The sequence below is a fragment of the Oncorhynchus gorbuscha genome, unplaced genomic scaffold, assembly GCF_021184085.1.
Source record: "Oncorhynchus gorbuscha isolate QuinsamMale2020 ecotype Even-year unplaced genomic scaffold, OgorEven_v1.0 Un_scaffold_2313, whole genome shotgun sequence".
Classification (NCBI taxonomy): domain Eukaryota; kingdom Metazoa; phylum Chordata; class Actinopteri; order Salmoniformes; family Salmonidae; genus Oncorhynchus; species Oncorhynchus gorbuscha.
Window position 1 is genome coordinate 11423 of NW_025746861.1, and position 20628 is coordinate 32050.

Consider the following 20628-nt stretch of genomic DNA (forward strand, 5'->3'; position numbering starts at 1 on the left):
GATACAATCATCATGTAACCCACCCAGTGTATATCCACTATAACCCCTCTATCTACTGTACTGTGGTTGAGATACAGTCATCATGTAACCCACCCAGTGTATATCAAATCAAATCAAATCAAATTTATTTATATAGCCCTTCGTACATCAGCTGATATCTCAAAGTGCTGTACAGAAACCCAGCCTAAAACCCCAAACAGCAAACAATGCAGGTGTAAAAGCACGGTGGCTAGGAAAAACTCCCTAGAAAGGCCAAAACCTAGGAAGAAACCTAGAGAGGAACCGGGCTATGTGGGGTGGCCAGTCCTCTTCTGGCTGTGCCGGGTAGAGATTATAACAGAAAATGACCAAGATGTTCAAATGTTCATAAATGACCAGCATGGTCAAATAATAATAAGGCAGAACAGTTGAAACTGGAGCAGCAGCACAGTCAGGTGGACTGGGGACAGCAAGGAGCCATCATGTCAGGTAGTCCTGGGGCACGGTCCTAGGGCTCAGGTCCTCCGAGAGAGAGAAAGAAAGAGAGAATTAGAGAGAGCATATGTGGGGTGGCCAGTCCTCTTCTGGCTGTGCCGGGTGGAGATTATAACAGAACGTGGCCAAGATGTTCAAATGTTCATAAATGACCAGCATGGTTGAATAATAGTAAGGCAGAACAGTTGAAACTGGAGCAGGAGCATGGCCAGGTGGACTGGGGACAGCAAGGAGTCCTCATGTCAGGTAGTCCTGGGACATGGTCCTAGGGCCCAGGCCAGTTGAAACTGGAGCAGCAGCATGGCCAGGTGGACTGGGGACAGCAAGGAGTCATCATGTCAGGTAGTCCTGGGGCATGGTTCTAGGGCTCAGGTCCTCCGAGAGAGAGAAAGAAGGAGAGAAGGAGAGAATTAGAGAACGCACACTTAGATTTACACAGGACACCGAATAGGACAGGAGAAGTACTCCAGATATATCCACTATAACCCCTCTATCTACTGTACTGTGGTCAACTTTCATTAAATTCTTTGGAGTTCTGAACGGGTATCTAACCACTGAACGGGTATCTAACCACTGAACGGGTATCTAACCACTGAACGGGTATCTAACCACTGAATGGGTATCTAACCACTGAACGGGTATCTAACCACTGAATGGGTATCTAACCGCTGAATGGATATCTAACTTCAATATTTTCCTTATCTTAATTTTCAAATATTTGAATAGATCAGGGCAGATGTATTGATGAACAGTTGATACAGTTATTCAATACAACACATCGTAGTTTAAACCGAATGCTATTTGTGATACAATTATTCAATACAACACATCGTAGTTTAAACGCTATTTGTTTGTGATACAGTTATTCAATACAACACATCGTAGTTTAAACGCTATTTGTTTGTGATACAATTATTCAATACAACACATCGTAGTTTAAACCAATGCTATTTGTGATACAATTTGCTGATTTCGTGTGAATGGTTCTTGGTCCCCCCTTAACCTCCCCTATTCCTAGAAACGGCCCTGCTTCTAATAAACCAGGTTGGTTTATGACTTTATCTATGACTGCTCTTATCTTCTGTTCACCTGGACATTCCTATTCCAGTGTGTGTGAGACAGAGATAGAGGTTACATATGCTTCCCATAACAATAAAGCCCTTAAATGAGAGAGAGAGAGAGAGAGAGAGAGAGAGAGAAAGAGAGAGAGAGAGAGAGAGAGAGAGAGAGAGAGAGAGAGAGAGAGAGAGAGAGAGAGATGTTACAAGCGAGGGACAGATAATTATAATCTTACTTTCTGTGGAAATGAGTCTGATCCAGGTGGGTTTTAGACCGGTAGTTAGTAGAGTAGTCTAATCCAGTAGTTAGTAGAGTAGTCTGATCCAGGTGTGTTTTAGACCAGTAGTTAGTTGTCTGATCCAGGTGTGTTTTAGACCAGTAGTTAGTTGTCTGATCCAGGTGTGTTTTAGACCAGTAGTTAGTAGAGTAGTCTGATCCAGGTGTGTTTTAGACCAGTAGTTAGTTGTCTGATCCAGGTGTGTTTTAGACCAGTAGTTAGTTGTCTGATCCAGGTGTGTTTTAGACCAGTAGTTAGTAGAGTAGTCTGATCCAGGTGTGTTTTAGACCAGTAGTTAGTAGAGTAGTCTGATCCAGGTGTGTTTTAGACCAGTAGTTAGTAGTCTGATCCAGGTGTGATTTAGACCGGTAGTTAGTAGAGTAGTCTGATCCAGTAGTTAGTAGAGTAGTCTGATCCAGGTGTGTTTTAGACCGGTAGTTAGTAGAGTAGTCTGATCCAGTAGTTAGTAGAGTAGTCTGATCCAGTAGTTAGTAGAGTAGTCTGATCCAGTAGTTAGTAGAGTAGTCTGATCCAGTAGTTAGTAGAGTAGTCTGATCCAGGTGTGTTTTAGACCGGTAGTTAGTAGAGTAGTCTGATCCAGGTGTGTTTTAGACCGGTAGTTAGTAGAGTAGTCTGATCCAGTAGTTAGTAGAGTAGTCTGATCCAGTAGTTAGTAGAGTAGTCTGATCCAGTAGTTAGTAGAGTAGTCTGATCCAGTAGTTAGTAGAGTAGTCTGATCCAGTAGTTAGTAGAGTAGTCTGATCCAGGTGTGTTTTAGACCAGTAGTTAGTAGAGTAGTCTGTGTTAAGACCAGAACATACACATGTGTGTTAACGCTGGGAGAGAACAGCCACTCCTCCGGCTTGATCCTGGAGGCTCCACAACATCCTGAAGCAAAGTACACTCCTCCACTTAAACAGACTGAACACACCCCTCCTTCACTTAAACAGACTGAACACACCCCTCCTCCACTTAAACAGACTGAACACACCCCTCCTCCACTTAAACAGACTGAACACACCCCTCCTTCACTTAAACAGACTGAACACACCCCTCCTCCACTTAAACAGACTGAACACACCCTTCCTTCACTAACACAGACTGAACACACCCCACCTTCACTAACACAGACTGAACACACCCCTCCTTCACTAACACAGACTGAACACACCCCTCCTTCACTTATACAGACTGAACATACCCCTCCTTCACTTAAACAGACTGAACACACCCCTCCTTCACTAACACAGACTGAACACACCCCTCCTTCACTAACACAGACTGAACACACCCCTCCTTCACTTATACAGATGCTATTGGTCACATACACGTGGTTAGCAGATGTTATTGGTCCCATACACATGGTTAGCAGATGTTATTGGTCCCATACACATGGTTAGCAGATGTTATTGGTCCCATACACATGTTTAGCAGATGTTATTGGTCACATACACATGGTTAGCAGATGCTATTGGTCACATACACGTGGTTAGCAGATGTTATTGGTCACATACACGTGGTTAGCAGATGCTATTGGTCACATACATGTGGTTAGCAGATGCTATTGGTCACATACACATGGTTAGCAGATGCTATTGGTCACATACACATGGTTAGCAGATGCTATTGGTCACATACACGTGGTTAGCAGACGTTATTGGTCACATACACATGGTTAGCAGATGCTATTGGTCACATGGTTAGCAGATGTTATTGGTCACATGGTTAGCAGATGTTATTGGTCACATACACGTGGTTAGCAGATGTTATTGGTCACATTACGTAGAATGTATGCACACATGACTGTAAGTCGCTTTGGATAAAAGCGTCTGCTAAATGGCATATATTATTATTATATATTACATACACATGTTTAGCAGATGCTATTGGTCACATACACATGGTTAGCAGATGTTATTGGTCCCATACATGGTTAGCAGATGTTATTGGTCACATACACGTGTTTAGTAGATGTTATTGGTCACATACACGTGGTTAGCAGATGCTATTGGTCACATACACATGGTTAGCAGATGTTATTGGTCACATACACATGGTTAGCAGATGCTATTGCGGGTGTTGCAAATAAACTTATTCCAGGGGTTTTCTTTATTTTTTTATATTTTCTACATTGTAGAATAGTGAAGACAAACTATTAAATAACACATATGGAATCAAAAAGTGTTATATAATTCTTCTTAAATGTAGTCACCCTTTGCCTTGATGACAGCTTTGCACACTCTTGGCAATCTCTCAACCAGCTTCAGGAGTCATCAAGGCAAAGAAAGGTGGCTACTCTGAAGAATCTCACATAAAACATATTTTGATTTGTTTTACACTTTTTTGGTTACTGCATGATTCCATATGTGTTTTTTAAAAGTTTTGAAGTCTTCACTATTATTCTGCAATGTAGAAAATAGTAAAAAATCATTTAAAAAACCTTGAATCATCTGATTGTCATTCTAGATCCTGTGGTTGTCATTCTTGATCATCGGATTGTCATTCCAGATAATCTGGTTGTCATTCTAGATCATCGGATTGTCATTCCAGATAATCTGGTTGTCATTCTAGATCATCGAATTGTCAAAATCATCGGATTGTCATTCTAGATCATCTGGTTGTCATTCTAGATCATCGGATTGTCATTCCAGATAATCTGGTTGTCATTCTAGATCATCGGATTGTCAAAATCATCGGATTGTCATTCTAGATCATCGGATTGTCATTCTAGATCATCTGGTTGTCATTCTAGATCATCGGATTGTCAAAATCATCGGATTGTCATTCTAGATCATCGGATTGTCATTCTAGATCATCTGGTTGTCATTCTAGATCATCGGATTGTCAAAATCATCGGATTGTCATTCTAGATCATCGGATTGTCATTCTAGATCCTCTGATTGTCATTTGCTGGTTAGGGTTAGGGCCCACCTGCCAACAAATGTCTGTCTACGCTGCTGGTTTGGGTGAGATCGTTTTGGACTAGACTGAGCATCAAACTGAAAGGACTGGGCTTGTTTTAAGGGCTAGGTAACCAGTGTGTGTAAGCTGATTATCAGTAGTCAGGCTAATTTGAGCGTTAAGCCTGATGGGCCATATGCTGATTGACCCAGCACCCTGAGTCTCCTCCCCCTCAGCCAGACACTCACCTGTTCCTCCCCAGTTACCATCACAGCTGTTTCAGATTAATCTATTATCTCTCTCCCTCCCTCTCTCCGTCTCTCTGGGGGTGGAGGGGTGTTGTTGACTTCTGAGTTGGCATGACGATCTGACACCCTGCCGTCCAGAGCCTTCTGTCCGTTTCCACGGTGACCTGATCCCATTCCGCTATTCTGTTCTCCGAGTTCCGGACCTGTGGAACACAGAGTGGATTACCGCTGTATACACACGGAGTGAGTTCAGAGAGAGGAGAGATCTGGGAACGCAGTGAGGATGCCAGTGCAGCAGATCTCCGTGGTCCCCGCCGGGGAGATGGCCAATAACGCCGGAGCGCCCCTCGCTCCAAAGACAAGACCGAGGTAAGCCCCTGACCTATAACCTCTGACCCCCTAGCCCTGACCTTAACCTGAACACAGACTCTGTGGAGCTCTCTGAATGAACTGTGGGTCCTTTCTGCTGTGTGTGTGTGTGTGTGGGGGGGGTTGAACTGGGTGAGGAGAGGAGGAGAAGAGAGGGAAAGATAAGGAGGGGAGGGCGGGAGGAGGAGCAGGCAGTGGAGGAGAGGAGGAGTGTGTGGGGGGGGCAGGTTGATCTGGGTAAGAAGAGGGGTGGGAGGGTTATTCTATAACCTCCTATCTATACCCAGTAGTGTGTGTTGGCTCTCTGTCCTGAGGGGAGGGTTATTCTATAACCTCCTATCTATACCCAGTAGTGTGTGTTGGCTCTCTGTCCTGAGGGGAGGGTTATTCTATAACCTCCTATCTATACCCAGTAGTGTGTTGGCTCTCTGTCCTGAGGGGAGGGTTATTCTATAACCTCCTATCTATACCCAGTAGTGTGTGTTGGCTCTCTGTCCTGAGGGGAGGGTTATTCTATAACCTCCTATCTATACCCAGTAGTGTGTGTTGGCTCTCTGTCCTGTTGGGGGGAGGGTTATTCTATAACCTCCTATCTATACCCAGTAGTGTGTGTTGGCTCTCTGTCCTGAGGGGAGGGTTATTCTATAACCTCCTATCTATACCCAGTAGTGTGTGTTGGCTCTCTGTCCTGAGGGGAGGGTTATTCTATATCTTCCTATCTATACCCAGTAGTGTGTGTTGGCTCTCTGTCCTGAGGGGAGGGTTATTCTATAACCTCCTATCTATACCCAGTAGTGTGTGTTGGCTCTCTGTCCCGAGGGGGGGGAGGGTTATTCTATAACCTCCTATCTATACCCAGTAGTGTGTGTTGGCTCTCTGTCCTGAGGGGAGGGTTATTCCATCCATTTAGGACATAGAGGTGCTGAAAGTTGACCTGTTTTGCAAACCCCACCACATCATGACACATCCAACCTAAAAGCTTACAAACAGGGTTGCCAAACTATTTTATAATTTATTTTGAAAGAGGTCAAACTGTTTGCAACAGGGTATACTGCTCCTCTACTAATGTAAAAATTAAAGAATCTAATTACACATTTTTGTACAAATGTTATTGTGAGTAGAGGAGTGAGACTTCATAGATTGAATACAGACATTTCTCCTGACTGTAAAATCTATACCTCTGAATAGACATTTCTCCTGACTGTAAAATCTATACCTCTGAATACAGACATGTATCCTGACTGTAAAAGATGTATCTCTGAAAGTGGAACCTATATGCATGTATTTTGGAGTTGAGAGAGATTACCAGATGTTGTCAATCTATACATACTGCCGTACAGAACATACTAGATATACAGTCTGATATTACACTGTGTCTATCTTCAATCTATACATACTCTCTTCTCTCTCTCACTCTATCTCTCTCACACACACTCTCTCTCTTTTCTCTCTCTCTCTTTCTCTCTGTCGCCTCTGTCATCTCTCTCTCTCTCTCTCTCACTCTCACACACTCTCTCTCTTTCTCTTCTCTCTCTGTCGCCTCTGTCATCTCTCTCTCTCTTTTCTCTCTCTCTCTCTCCTCTCTCTCTCTCTCTCTCCCTCTCTTTTCTTTCTCTCTCTTTTTCTCTCTCTGTCTCTCTGTCATCTCCTCTGTCTCTCTCTCTCTCTCTCTCTCTCTCTCTCTCTCTCTCTCTCTCTCTCTCTCTCTCTCTCTCTCTTTTCTCTCTGTCTATCTCTCTCTTCTCTCTGTCATCTCTCTCTCTTCTCTCTTTCTCTGTCTATCTCTCTCTCTTCTCTCTCTGTCATCTCTCTCCCCTCTCTCTCTCTCTCTTCTCTCTTCTCTCTCTCTCTCTGTCATCTCTCTCTCTCTCTCTCTCTCTGTCATCTCTCTCTCTCTCTCTCTCTCTCTCTCTCTCTCTCTCTCTCTCTCTCTCTCTCTCTCTCTCTCTCTCTCTCTCTCTCTCTCTCTCTCTCTCTCTCTTTCTCTCTCTTTCTCTCTCTACAGAGTATTAAAGGTCCAGGTCGGTCAGGCAGTCGATCCAGCAACATCTTGAAGGTATTGATTGGTTGATTGTTTGATTGATCGACAGCAGTCACTGCTGATTGGTTAGAGGTAAAGACGTGTGCTGTGATTGGTTGTTGAAGTGAAGGAGTGTGCTGTGATTGGTTGTTACAGGCCAGCAGTTCTACAACAGGATTGGCTCCTGGCAGTGTTTCGAGGACAACTCCCTCCTCTCAGGACATCTGCAGGTGAGACTGTTACCCAGCGGTGCCTTCAGTTGGCTTGAACGTTTGCTAAATTGCGGAACGGTTTGTACTGAAGGACACGCTTCCCCCAAAACGTTTTAGAGCTCATAAAGAACCAGACATACACAACATATCTTCTCTGTCTTTACTAAGGAGCGTAGTTACAGTCACATGTTAAGGTTAGATTTTGGCTGTATGGATCAAATATTTCAAGAGTCTGAATACGTTTACAGTTTAGATTAAGAGTCTGAATAAGTTTACAGTTTCACACCTAGGTGTTGTCTAGGTGTTGTCTATGAACTCTGACCAGTCTGTGTTGATGGTCTGGTTGATTCCTCTAGCAGGCCCACTCAGGAACTCTGACAAGACACCTTCACACCTATAGGTGTTGTCTATGTTGGTCTGGTTGATTCCTCTAGCAGGCCCACTCAGGAACTCTGACCAGACACCTTCACACCTATAGGTGTTGTCTATGTTGGTCTGGTTGATTCCTCTAGCAGGCCCACTCAGAACTCTGACCAGACACCTTCACACCTATAGGTGTTGATGTCATTCCTCTAGCAGGCCCATGTCATGTCATTCTCTCCATGTCAGTTCCCCACATATTTTGAAGGTGTTCATTTTTCCAGCATTTTGTTTCAGTTTATCAGGACTCATAAAAACGATGTAGTACTTTTGAATTGAAACTCCCTTGTTTGGGTCCATGTGGTGTCTTTATGTAGTGTTTTCCATATGTTTCCCCAGCTGTCCTCTGATATCTGCACCTTCTCATCCCAATTAAACAGTAGGCCAAAGGTTAATGAATTAGTCCCACAATAAGATCCCAATGATGAGCATTAGATCCAGGATGTTTCCAGTCCTTATAGAGAAGAAGGGGTCGCTTCAGTAGTCAATGTGGACTGGACAGTGTTCCGCCATGGATTGAGGCTACTTCTTAGGCCTTGGGTCCTGTCTCTCACTCCTTCTGGGCAGAACAATTTGCCACATAGTCGGGAAACTTTCCTGTCCTCGGATCTGGAAGGTGGTGTAATCCCAAGGACTCGGCATCAGGTCCAGAATCTAAGATGTGGGTCTTACTCTCATGGGTGACGCGCAGCTTGGCAGGAAACATCAGAGAGTTTGTGATGTTTTTTGGGCTGCCAGTTCTCTCCTGATCCCGTCGTAATCTTTTCTCTTCCGCTAATAGCTCTGCAGAATAGTCATTGAAGATAGATATGCGTTTGTCTTTGTAGAATAGCTCTCCCTTGGTTCTCGACAGCTGCATTACATCCTGCTTCTTTGAGAAGGTGTGTGATGATAGTGCTGGGTCTCTGTGTGTTTCACTCCAGGCCTGCTGGGGGCTGCAGGTGCGGTTCTATGGGTCTCTGTGTGTTTCACACAAAGGCCTGCTGGGGGCTGCAGGTGCGGTTCTGTGGGCTTCTGTGTGTCCTTCGCTCTGGGCTGCAGGTGCAGTTCTGTGGGCCCTCTCTATGACCAAAAGTTTAGCAGTATCGAGTTCTCAGCATCTTGTCCACAAATGTAGACAGTTTCTTCCCCCTTTCTGCATTGATTACGACCCCCAAAATTCTTATATTATTATGACGCAAAAAGTTTATCAACAGCCTGGTCTGGTTGATTCCTCTAGCTGGCCCATCAGGTAGCTAACAGCCTGGTCTGGTTGATTCCTCTAGCTGGCTCATCAGGTAGCTGACAGCCTGGTCTGGTTGATTCCTCTAGCTGGCTCATCAGGTAGCTAACAGCCTGGTCTGGTTGATTCCTCTAGCTGGCCCATCAGGTGGCTAACAGCCTGGTCTGGTTGATTCCTCTAGCTGGCCCATCAGGTAGCTGACAGCCTGGTCCGGTTGATTCCTCTAGCTGGCCCATCAGGTAGCTGACAGCCTGGTCTGGTTGATTCCTCTAGCTGGCCCATCAGGTAGCTAACAGCCTGGTCCGGTTGATTCCTCTAGCTGGCCCATCAGGTAGCTGACAGCCTGGTCTGGTTGATTCCTCTAGCTGGCCCATCAGGTAGCTAACAGCCTGGTCTGGTTGATTCCTCTAGCTGGCCCATCAGGCAGCTAACAGCCTGGTCTGGTTGATTCCTCTAGCTGGCCCATCAGGTAGCTAACAGCCTAGTCTGGTTGATTCCTCTAGCTGGCCCATCAGGTAGCTAACAGCCTGGTCTGGTTGATTCCTCTAGCTGGCCCATCAGGTGGCTAACAGCCTGGTCTGGTTGATTCCTCTAGCTGGCCCATCAGGTGGCTGACAGCCTGGTCTGGTTGATTCCTCTAGCTGGCCCATCAGGTAGCTGACAGCCTGGTCTGGTTGATTCCTCTAGCTGGACCATCAGGTGGCTAATAGCCTGGTCTGGTTGATTCCTCTAGCTGGCCCATCAGGTGGCTAACAGCCTGGTCTGGTTGATTCCTCTAGCTGGCCCATCAGGTGGCTAACAGCCTGGTCTGGTTGATTCCTCTAGCTGGCCCATCAGGTGGCTAACAGCCTGGTCTGATTGATTCCTCTAGCTGGCCCATCAGGTGGCTAACAGCCTGGTCTGGTTGATTCCTCTAGCTGGCCCATCAGGTAGCTAACAGCCTGGTCTGGTTGATTCCTCTAGCTGGCCCATCAGGCAGCTAACAGCCTGGTCTGGTTGATTCCTCTAGCTGGCCCATCAGGTAGCTGACAGCCTGGTCTGGTTGATTCCTCTAGCTGGCCCATCAGGTGGCTAACAGCCTGGTCTGGTTGATTCCTCTAGCTGGCCCATCAGGCAGCTAACAGCCTGGTCTGGTTGATTCCTCTAGCTGGCCCATCAGGCAGCTAACAGCCTGGTCTGGTTGATTCCTCTAGCTGGCCCATCAGGTAGCTAACAGCCTGGTCTGGTTGATTCCTCTAGCTGGCCCATCAGGTGGCTAACAGCCTGGTCTGGTTGATTCCTCTAGCTGGCCCATCAGGTAGCTAACAGCCTGGTCTGGTTGATTCCTCTAGCTGGCCCATCAGGTGGCTAACAGCCTGGTCTGGTTGATTCCTCTAGCTGGCCCATCAGGTAGCTAACAGCCTGGTTTGGTTGATTCCTCTAGCTGGCCCATCAGGTGGCTAACAGCCTGGTTTGGTTGATTCCTCTAGCTGGCCCATCAGGTAGCTAACAGCCTGGTCTGGTTGATTCCTCTAGCTGGCCCATCAGGTGGCTAACAGCCTGGTCTGGTTGATTCCTCTAGCTGGCCCATCAGGCAGCTAACAACCGGTCTGGTTGATTCCTCTAGCTGGCCCATCAGGTGGCTAACAGCCTGGTCTGGTTGATTCCTCTAGCTGGCCCATCAGGTAGCTAACAGCCTGGTCTGGTTGATTCCTCTAGCTGGCCCATCAGGTGGCTAACAGCCTGGTCTGGTTGATTCCTCTAGCTGGCCCATCAGGTAGCTAACAGCCTGGTCTGGTTGATTCCTCTAGCTGGCCCATCAGGTGGCTGACAGCCTGGTCTGGTTACCCAGGGATTCCTCTATCAGGAATAGGGATAGTGTTACCCAGGGATAGTGTTACCCAGGGATAGTGTTACCCAGGTATACTGTTACCCAGGGATGTTACCCAGGGATACTGTTACCCAGGGATAGTGTTACCCAGGGATACTGTTACCCAGGGATAGTGTTACCCAGGGATACTGGGATAGTGTTACCCAGGGATACTGTTACCCAGGGATACTGTTACCCAGGGATAGTGTTACCCAGGGATAGTGTTACCCAGGGATAGTGTTACCCAGGGATACTGTTACCCAGGGATACTGTTACCCAGGGATAGTGTTACCCAGGTATAGTGTTACCCAGGGATACAGGGATAGTGTTACCCAGGGATACTGTTACCCAGGGATACTGTTACCCAGGGATAGTGTTACCCAGTGTTACCCAGGGATACTGTTACCCAGGGATACTGTTACCCAGGGATAGTGTTACCCAGGGATACTGTTACCCAGGGATACAGTTGCCCAGGGATAGTGTTACCCAGGGATACTGTTACCCAGGGATACTGTTACCCAGGGATAGTGTTACCCAGGGATAGTGTTACCCAGGGATACTGTTACCCAGGGATAGTGTTACCCAGGTATAGTGTTACCCAGGTATAGTGTTACCCAGGGATACTGTTACCCAGGGATAGTGTTACCCAGGGATACTGTTACCCAGGGATACAGTTACCCAAGTATAGTGTTACCCAGGGATACAGTTACCCTCATGCTGTCTTTTTCATCTCTGTCTGTTTCGAGTGTGTGTGTGTGTGTTGTCCTCTTTGTGTGTGTGTGTGTGTGTGTGTGTGTGTGTGTGTGTGTGTGTGTGTGTGTGTGTGTGTGTGTGTGTGTGTGTGTGTGTGTGTGTGTGTGTGTGTGTGTGTGTGTGTGTGTGTGTGTGTGTGTGTGTGTGTGTGTGTGTGTGTGTGTGTGTGTATAGGCCGGTGCCGCTGGGTCGTGTAGAGGAAGGTTGTGACACAGCAGTGATGAAGCTAAGCGGCACGGCATTAGGCTCCTCCCAGACCGCGTTAGGCTCCTCCCAGCAGGGCCAAACCAGGAAGAAGAAGAAACCAAACAGGAAGAGAGACTCCTGCTCCGCCCCCGATGCCCCAGCGACCGCACAAGATGACCTGGTCCAACACAGTGACGACCGCAGCTCTGACCGCATCGGAGAGAGGGGGGAGAGGAGGAGGGGGGAGAGGAGGAGGGAGAGGAGAGGGGAACACCCCCGCCACCGTAGCGCCGCCCCTCCTGAATCTGATTCGTCGTCTGACGGGGAGGCGGGGCGGGAGGCCAGAAGCTGGAGCAGGGAGAAAGCCAAGAGGGGACGACGCCGCAGTGGGAGTAGCAGGGAGAGGGGAGGGGGAGAGGGGATGGAGCTGCAGTCTGTAGGGTCTGGTGAGGGGAAGGAGAACCAAGAGAAAGAGGTTCCACAGGAGAACGGTTCCGGAGTGAAGAACCGGCGATCAGGAGGAGGAGGAGGGGAGGAGAGCAGGCGGAGCTCCCAGCGCAGGGAGGAGGCGGGGTCTAAGTTCCGTAGCCCCGGCGGTAGCTCATCATTGGCTGAGGATGGAGAGAGGGAGGGACAGATCACTAAGAATTACCAGGAGACCGGGTCAGTGGGTGGAGACATGTCCGCGCCGTCGCCACGGAGATATGGGGGCTGCAACGCCCCCGAAGGCTGCTCCGACGACGAGCCAGAGGTCTGCAGGTAGGTGTTTGTTCATCTCTGTGTGTCTCTGTGTGTCTCTGTATGTCTCTGTGTGTCTCTGTATGTCTCTGTGTGTGTCTCTGTGTGTCTCTGTGTGTCTCTGTGTGTCTCTGTGTGTCTCTGTGTGTGTCTCTGTGTGTCTCTGTGTGTCTCTGTGTGTCTCTGTGTGTGTGTGTCTCTGTGTGTCTCTGTGTGTCTCTGTGTGTCTCTGTGTGTGTCTCTGTGTGTGTCTCTGTGTGTGTCTCTGTGTGTCTCTGTGTGTCTCTGTGTGTGTCTCTGTGTGTCTCTGTGTGTGTCTCTGTGTGTCTCTGTGTGTGTCTGTGTGTGTCTCTGTGTGTCTCTGTGTGTCTCTGTGTGTCTCTGTGTGTGTCTCTGTGTGTGTCTGTGTGTGTGTCTGTGTGTGTCTCTGTGTGTCTCTGTGTGTGTCTCTGTGTGTCTCTGTGTGTGTCTCTGTGTGTCTCTGTGTGTCTCTGTGTGTGTCTCTGTGTGTGTGTGTGTCTGTGTGTGTCTCTGTGTGTCTCTGTGTGTCTGTGTGTGTCTATGTGTGTGTCTCTGTGTGTCTCTGTGTGTGTCTCTGTGTGTGTCTCTCTGTGTGTCTCTGTGTGTGTCTGTGTGTGTCTCTGTGTGTGTCTCTGTGTGTGTATTCATGTGTGTGTGTTCATCTCTGTGTGTGTGTGTGTTCACATGTGTGTGTTCATCTGTGTGTGTGTGTGTGTGTGTGTGTGTGTGTGTGTGTGTGTGTGTGTGTGTGTGTGTGTGTGTGTGTGTGTGTGTGTGTGTGTGTGTGTGTGTGTGTGTGTGTGTGTGTGTGTGTGTGTGTGTGTGTGTGTGTGTGTGTTCATCTCTGTGTGTTCATCTCTGTGTGTGTGTGTGTGTGTGTGTGTGTGTGTGTGTGTGTGTGTGTGTGTGTGTGTGTGTGTGTGTGTGTGTGTGTGTGTGTGTGTGTGTGTGTGTGTGTGTGTGTGTGTGTGTGTGTGTAGGATCTGCCACTGTGAAGGAGACGAGAGAGTGTGTGTTGATAACTCCGTGCCGCTGTACAGGCAGCATGAGGTTTGTTCACCAGGACTGTCTCAACCAGTGGATCAAGTCATCAGACACACACTGCTGTGAGCTGTGCCAATACAACTTCATCATGGAGACTCACCTTAAACCTCTACGTAAGGTACAGAGACCTCAAACACCTGACCTCAACACACCTAACCTCTACACATCTAACCTCAACACACCTAACCTCTATACATCTAACCTCTATACACCTCAACAGATCTAACCTCTATACAACTCAACACATCTAACCTCAACACACCTCAACACATCTAACCTCAATACACCTCAACACATCTACAACCTCTATACACCTCAACACATCTAACCTCTATACACCTCAACACCTCTATATCCACCTCAACACACCTCAACACATCTAACCTCTATACACCTCAACACATCTAACCTCTATACACCTCAACACATCTAACCTCTATACACCTCAACACATCTAACCTCTATACACCTCAACACATCTAACCTCTATACACCTCAACACATCTAACCTCTATACACCTCAACACATCTAACCTCTACACACACATCAACACATCTAACCTCTATACACCTCAACACACCTCAACACATCTAACCTCTATACACCTCAACACATCTGACCTCTATACACCTCAACACATCTAACCTCTATACACCTCAACACATCTAACCTCTATACACCTAACCTCTATACACCTCAACACAACACACCTCAACACATCTAACCTCTATACACCTCAACACATCTAACCTCTATACACCTAACCTCTATACACCTCAACACATCTCAACACATCTAACCTCTACACCTCAACACATCTAACCTCTATACACCTAACCTCTATACACCTCAACACATCTGACCTCTACACATCTAACCTCAACACATCTAACCTCTATACACCTCAACACATCTACCTCTATACACCTCAACACATCTAACCTCTATACACCTAACCTCTATACATACACCTCAAACACTAATCTATACACCTAACCTCTATACACCTCAACACATCTGACCTCTATACACCTCAACACATCTAACCTCTATACACCTCAACACATCTAACCTCTATACACCTCAACACATCTAACCTCTATACACCTCAACACATCTAACCTCTATACACCTCAACACATCTAACCTCTATATCCACCTCAACACATCTGACCTCAATCCATCTAACCTCTATACACCTCAACACATCTAACCTCTATACACCTCAACACATATAACCTCTATACACCTCAACACATCTAACCTCTATACACCTCAACACATCTAACCTCTATACACCTCAACACATCTAATCTATACACCTCAACACATCTAACCTCTATACACCTCAACACATCTAACCTCTATACACCTCAACACATCTAACCTCTATACACCTCAACACATCTAACCTCAACACATCTAACCTCTACACACCCCTCAACACATCTAACCTCTATACACCTCAACACATCTGCCTCAACACATCTAACCTCTATACACCTCAACACATCTAACCTCTTTACACCTCAACACATCTAACCTCTATACACCTCAACACATCTGACCTCAACACATCTAACCTCTATACACCTCAACACATCTAACCTCTATACACCTCAACACATCTAACCTCTTTACACCTCAACACATCTAACCTCTATACACCTCAACACATCTGACCTCTATATCCACCTCAACACACCTCAACACATCTAACCTCTATACACCTCAACACATCTAACCTCTATACACCTCAACACATCTAACCTCTTTACACCTCAACACATCTAACCTCTTTACACCTCAACACATCTAACCTCTTTACACCTCAACACATCTAACCTCTATACACCTCAACACATCTAACCTCTATACACCTCAACACATCTAACCTCTATACACCTCAACACATCTGACCTCAACACATCTAACCTCTACACATCTAACCTCTATACACCTCTACACATCTAACCTCTATACACCTCAACACATCTGACCTCTATACACCTCAACACATCTGACCTCTATACACCTCAACACATCTAACCTCTACACATCTGACCTCTATACATCTAACCTCTACACATCTGACCTCAACACATCTAACCTCTACACATCTAACCTCTATACACCTCAACACATCTGACCTCTATACATCTCAACACATCTGACCTCTATATACACCTCAACACATCTGACCTCAACACATCTAACCTCTATACACCTCAACACATCTGACCTCTATATACACCTCAACACATCTGACCTCAACACATCTAACCTCTATACACCTCAACACATCTAACCTCTATACACCTCAACACATCTAACCTCTATACACTCTCAACACATCTGACCTCAACACATCTAACCTCTACACACCTCAACACATCTAACCTCTACACACCTCAACACATCTAACCTCTACACATCTAACCTCTACACACCCCTCAACACATCTAACCTCTATACACCTCAACACATCTGACCTCAACACATCTAACCTCTACACACCCCTCAACACATCTAACCTCTATACACCCTCAACACATCTAACCTCTATACACCTCAACACATCTAACCTCTATACCTCTCTACACATCTAACCTCTATACACCTCAACACATCTAACCTCTATACCTCTCTACACATCTAACCTCTACACATCTAACCTCTATACACCTCAACACATCTAACCTCTATACCTCTCTACACATCTAACCTCTACACATCTCTACACATCTAACCTCTATACACCTCAACACATCTAACCTCTACACATCTAACCTCTACACATCTAACCTCTACACACCTCAACACATCTAACCTCTACACACCCCTCAACACATCTAACCTCTACACACCCCTCAACACATCTAACCTCTATACACCTCAACACATCTAACCTCTATACCTCTCTACACATCTAACCTCTACACATCTACACCTCAACACATCTAACCTCTATACATCTAACCTCAACACATCTAACCTCTATACCTCTACACACCTCAACACATCTAACCTCTACACATCTCTACACATCTAACCTCTACACACCTCAACACATCTAACCTCTACACACCTCAACACATCTAACCTCTATACACCTCAACACATCTAACCTCTATATCCACCTCAACACATCTAACCTCTATACACCTCAACACATCTAACCTCTATACACCTCTACACATCTAACCTCTATACACCTCTACACATCTAACCTCTACATACAACTCAACACATCTAACCTCTATACACCTCTACACATCTAACCTCTACATACAACTCAACACATCTAACCTCTACACACACCTCAAGCCCATGCTGTCAGACACCATGATGGGACTCAGTGGAGCTGCCCATGCTGTCAGACACCATGATGGGACTCAGTGGAGCTGCCCATGCTGTCAGACACCATGATGGGACTCAGTGGAGCTGCCCATGCTGTCAGACACCATGAGGGGACTCAGTGGAGCTGCCCATGCTGTCAGACACCATGATGGGACTCAGTGGAGCTGCCCATGCTGTCAGACACCATGATGGGACTCAGTGGAGCTGCCCATGCTGTCAGACACCATGATGGTTCAGATACATAGATACCTGTCAATGACACACTCTTTCAATAACCTTTTCTCTCCCTCAGTGGGAGAAGCTCCAGATGTCGACCAATGAGAGGAGGAAGATCTTATGCTCCCTGATGTTCCACCTGGTGGCTATTGGTTGTGTTCTCTGTTCCGTATACGTCCTCGTCAACAGAACCCTCCACGAGATCAACCTGGGACGCAACACCGGTCAGCACCTCCACCCTGACCTTAACCCAACCTCTATACAACCCTGACCTAACCTCTGTACAACCACAACCCTAACCCAACCTCTAAACAACCCTGACCTAACCTCTGTACAACCACAACCCTAACCCAACCTCTAAACAACCCTGACCTAACCTCTGTACAACCACAACCTCTATACAACCCTGACCTAACCTCTGTACAACCAAAACCCTAACCCAACCTCTATACAACCCTAACCTAACCTCTGTACAACCACAACCCTGACCCAACCTGTATACAACTCTGACCTAACCTCTGTACAACCACAACCCTGACCTAACCTCTGTACAATCACAACCCTGACCTAACCTCTGTACAATCACAACCCTGACCTAACCTCTGTACAATCACAACCCTGACCTAACCTCTGTACAACCACAACCCAACCTCTATACAACCCTGACCCAACCTCTTTACAACCCTGACCTAACCTCTATACAACCCTGACCTAACCTCTGTACAACCACAACCCTAACCAAACCTCTATACAACCCTGACCTAACATCTGTACAACCACAACCCTAATCCAACCTCTATACAACCCTGACCTAACCTCTGTACAACCACAACCCAACCTCTTTACTACAACCCTGACCTAACCTCTGTACAACCACAACCCTAACCCAACCTCTATACAACCCTGACCTAACATCTGTACAACCACAACCCTGACCCAACCTCTATACAACTACAACCCTGACCTAACCTCTGTACAACCACAACCCTAACCAAACCTCTATACAACCCTGACCTAACCTCTGTACAACCACAACCCTGACCCAACCTCTATACAACCCTGACCTAACATCTGTACAACCACAACCCTAATCCAACCTCTATACAACCCTGACCTAACCTCTGTACAACCACAACCCAACCACTTTACTACAACCCTGACCTAACCTCTGTACAACCACAACCCTAACCCAACCTCTATACAACCCTGACCTAACCTCTGTACAACCACAACCCTGACCCAACCTCTATACAACCCTGACCTAACATCTGTACAACCACAACCCTGACCCAACCTCTATACAACTCTGACCTAACCTCTGTACAACCACAACCCTGACCTAACCTCTGTACAACCACAACCCTAACACAACCTCTATACAACCCTGACCTAACCTCTGTACAACCACAACCTTAACCCAACCTCTATACAACCCTGACCTCTGTTCAACCACAACCTTAACCCAACCTCTGTACAACCCTGACCTAACCTCTATACAATCACAACCTTAACCTAACCTCTATTCAACCCAACTTCTCACAGTCTTAACCCAACCTCTATACAACCTTAACCCAACTTCTTACATTACTGTGTTTACAGGAGAATATAGTAACATTACTGTGTTTTCAGATGAGAGGAGAATATAGTAACATTACTGTGTTTTCAGGAGAATATAGTAACATTACTGTGTTTTCAGATGAGAGGAGAATATAGAAACATTGCTGTGTTTTCAGATGGGAATATAGTAACATTACTGTGTTTACAGGAGAATATAGTAACATTGCTGTGTTTTCAGATGGGAATATAGTAACATTACTGTGTTTACAGGAGAATATAGTAACATTACTGTGTTTTAAGGAGAATATAGTAACATTACTGTGTTTTCATATGAGAATATAGTAACATTACTGTGTTTACAGGAGAATATAGTAACATTACTGTGTTTACAGGAGAATATAGTAACATTACTGTGTTTTCAGATGAGAGGAGAATATAGTAACATTACTGTGTTTACAGGAGAATATAGTAACATTACTGTGTTTTCAGATGAGAGGAGAATATAGTAACATTACTGTGTTTTCAGGAGGATATAGTAACATTACTGTGTTTTCAGGAGAATATAGTAACATTACTGTGTTTACAGGAGAATATAGTAACATTACTGTGTTTTCAGATGAGAGGAGAATATAGTAACATTACTGTGTTTTCAGATGAGAATATAGTAACATTACTGTGTTTTCAGATGAGAGGAGAATATAGTAACATTACTGTGTTTACAGGAGAATATAGTAACATTACTGTGTTTTCAGGAGGATATAGTAACATTACTGTGTTTTCAGGAGAATATAGTAACATTACTGTGTTTACAGGAGAATATAGTAACATTACTGTGTTTTCAGATGAGAGGAGAATATAGTAACATTACTGTGTTTTCAGATGAGAATATAGTAACATTACTGTGTTTTCAGATGACAGAGAATATAGTAATACTGTGTTTTAGAATATAGCAACATTACTGTGTTTACAGGAGAATATAGTAACATTACTGTGTTTTCAGGAGTGTAACATTTTGTTTTCAATGACAATATAGTGACATTACTGTGTTTTCAGGATAATATAGTAACATTACTGTGTTTTAGATGAGAATATAGTGACATTACTGTGTTTACAGGAGAATATAGTAACATTACTGTGTTTTCAGGAGAATATAGTAACATTACTGTGTTTTCAGGAGGATATAGTAACATTACTATGTTTTCAGGAGAATATAGTAACATTACTGTGTTTACAGATGAGAGGAGAATATAGTAACATTACTGTGTTTACAGGAGAATATAGTAACATTACTGTGTTTTCAGATGAGATGAGAATATAGTAACATTACTGTGTTTTCAGGAGAATATAGTAACATTACTGTGTTTACAGGAGAATATAGTGACATTACTGTGTTTACAGGAGAATATAGTAACATTACTGTGTTTACAGATGAGAGGAGAATATAGTAACATTACTGTGTTTTCAGATGAGAGGAGAATATAGTAACATTATTGTGTTTTCAGATGAGAGGAGAATATAGTAACATTACTGTGTTTTAGATGAGAATATAGTAACATTTACTGTGTTTTAGATGAGAATATAGTAACATTACTGTGTTTTCAGGAGAATATAGTAACATTACTGTGTTTACAGGAGAATATCGTAACATTACTGTGTTTTCAGGAGAATATAGTAACATTACTGTGTTTTCAGGAGAATATA

The 20628-nt window shown here is 45.2% G+C and overlaps 1 protein-coding gene across 1 annotated transcript; it reads left to right on the top strand.

Moving 5' to 3' along the window:
• Positions 1-5302: 5302 nt before the first annotated feature.
• LOC124025630 lies at positions 5303-17641 on the top strand. The gene is made up of 6 exons (XM_046338976.1): positions 5303-5328; positions 7334-7384; positions 7505-7578; positions 11979-12749; positions 13730-13799; positions 17447-17641. Exons 4-6 carry the CDS (start codon positions 12025-12027, stop codon positions 17639-17641), a joined length of 990 nt encoding a protein of 329 aa, XP_046194932.1. The 5' UTR covers positions 5303-5328; positions 7334-7384; positions 7505-7578; positions 11979-12024.
• Positions 17642-20628: the final 2987 nt, after the last annotated feature.

Coding starts and splice junctions, on each gene's coding strand:
- LOC124025630 (XM_046338976.1), top strand. CDS start 12,025: ATGAAGCTAAGCGGCACGGCATTAGGCTCCTCCCAGACCGCGTTAGGC. Junction 12,750..13,729: donor GACGAGCCAGAGGTCTGCAG/GTAGGTGTTTGT, acceptor GTGTGTGTGTAG/GATCTGCCACTGTGAAGGAG. Junction 13,800..17,446: donor CGCTGTACAGGCAGCATGAG/GTTTGTTCACCA, acceptor TCTCTCCCTCAG/TGGGAGAAGCTCCAGATGTC.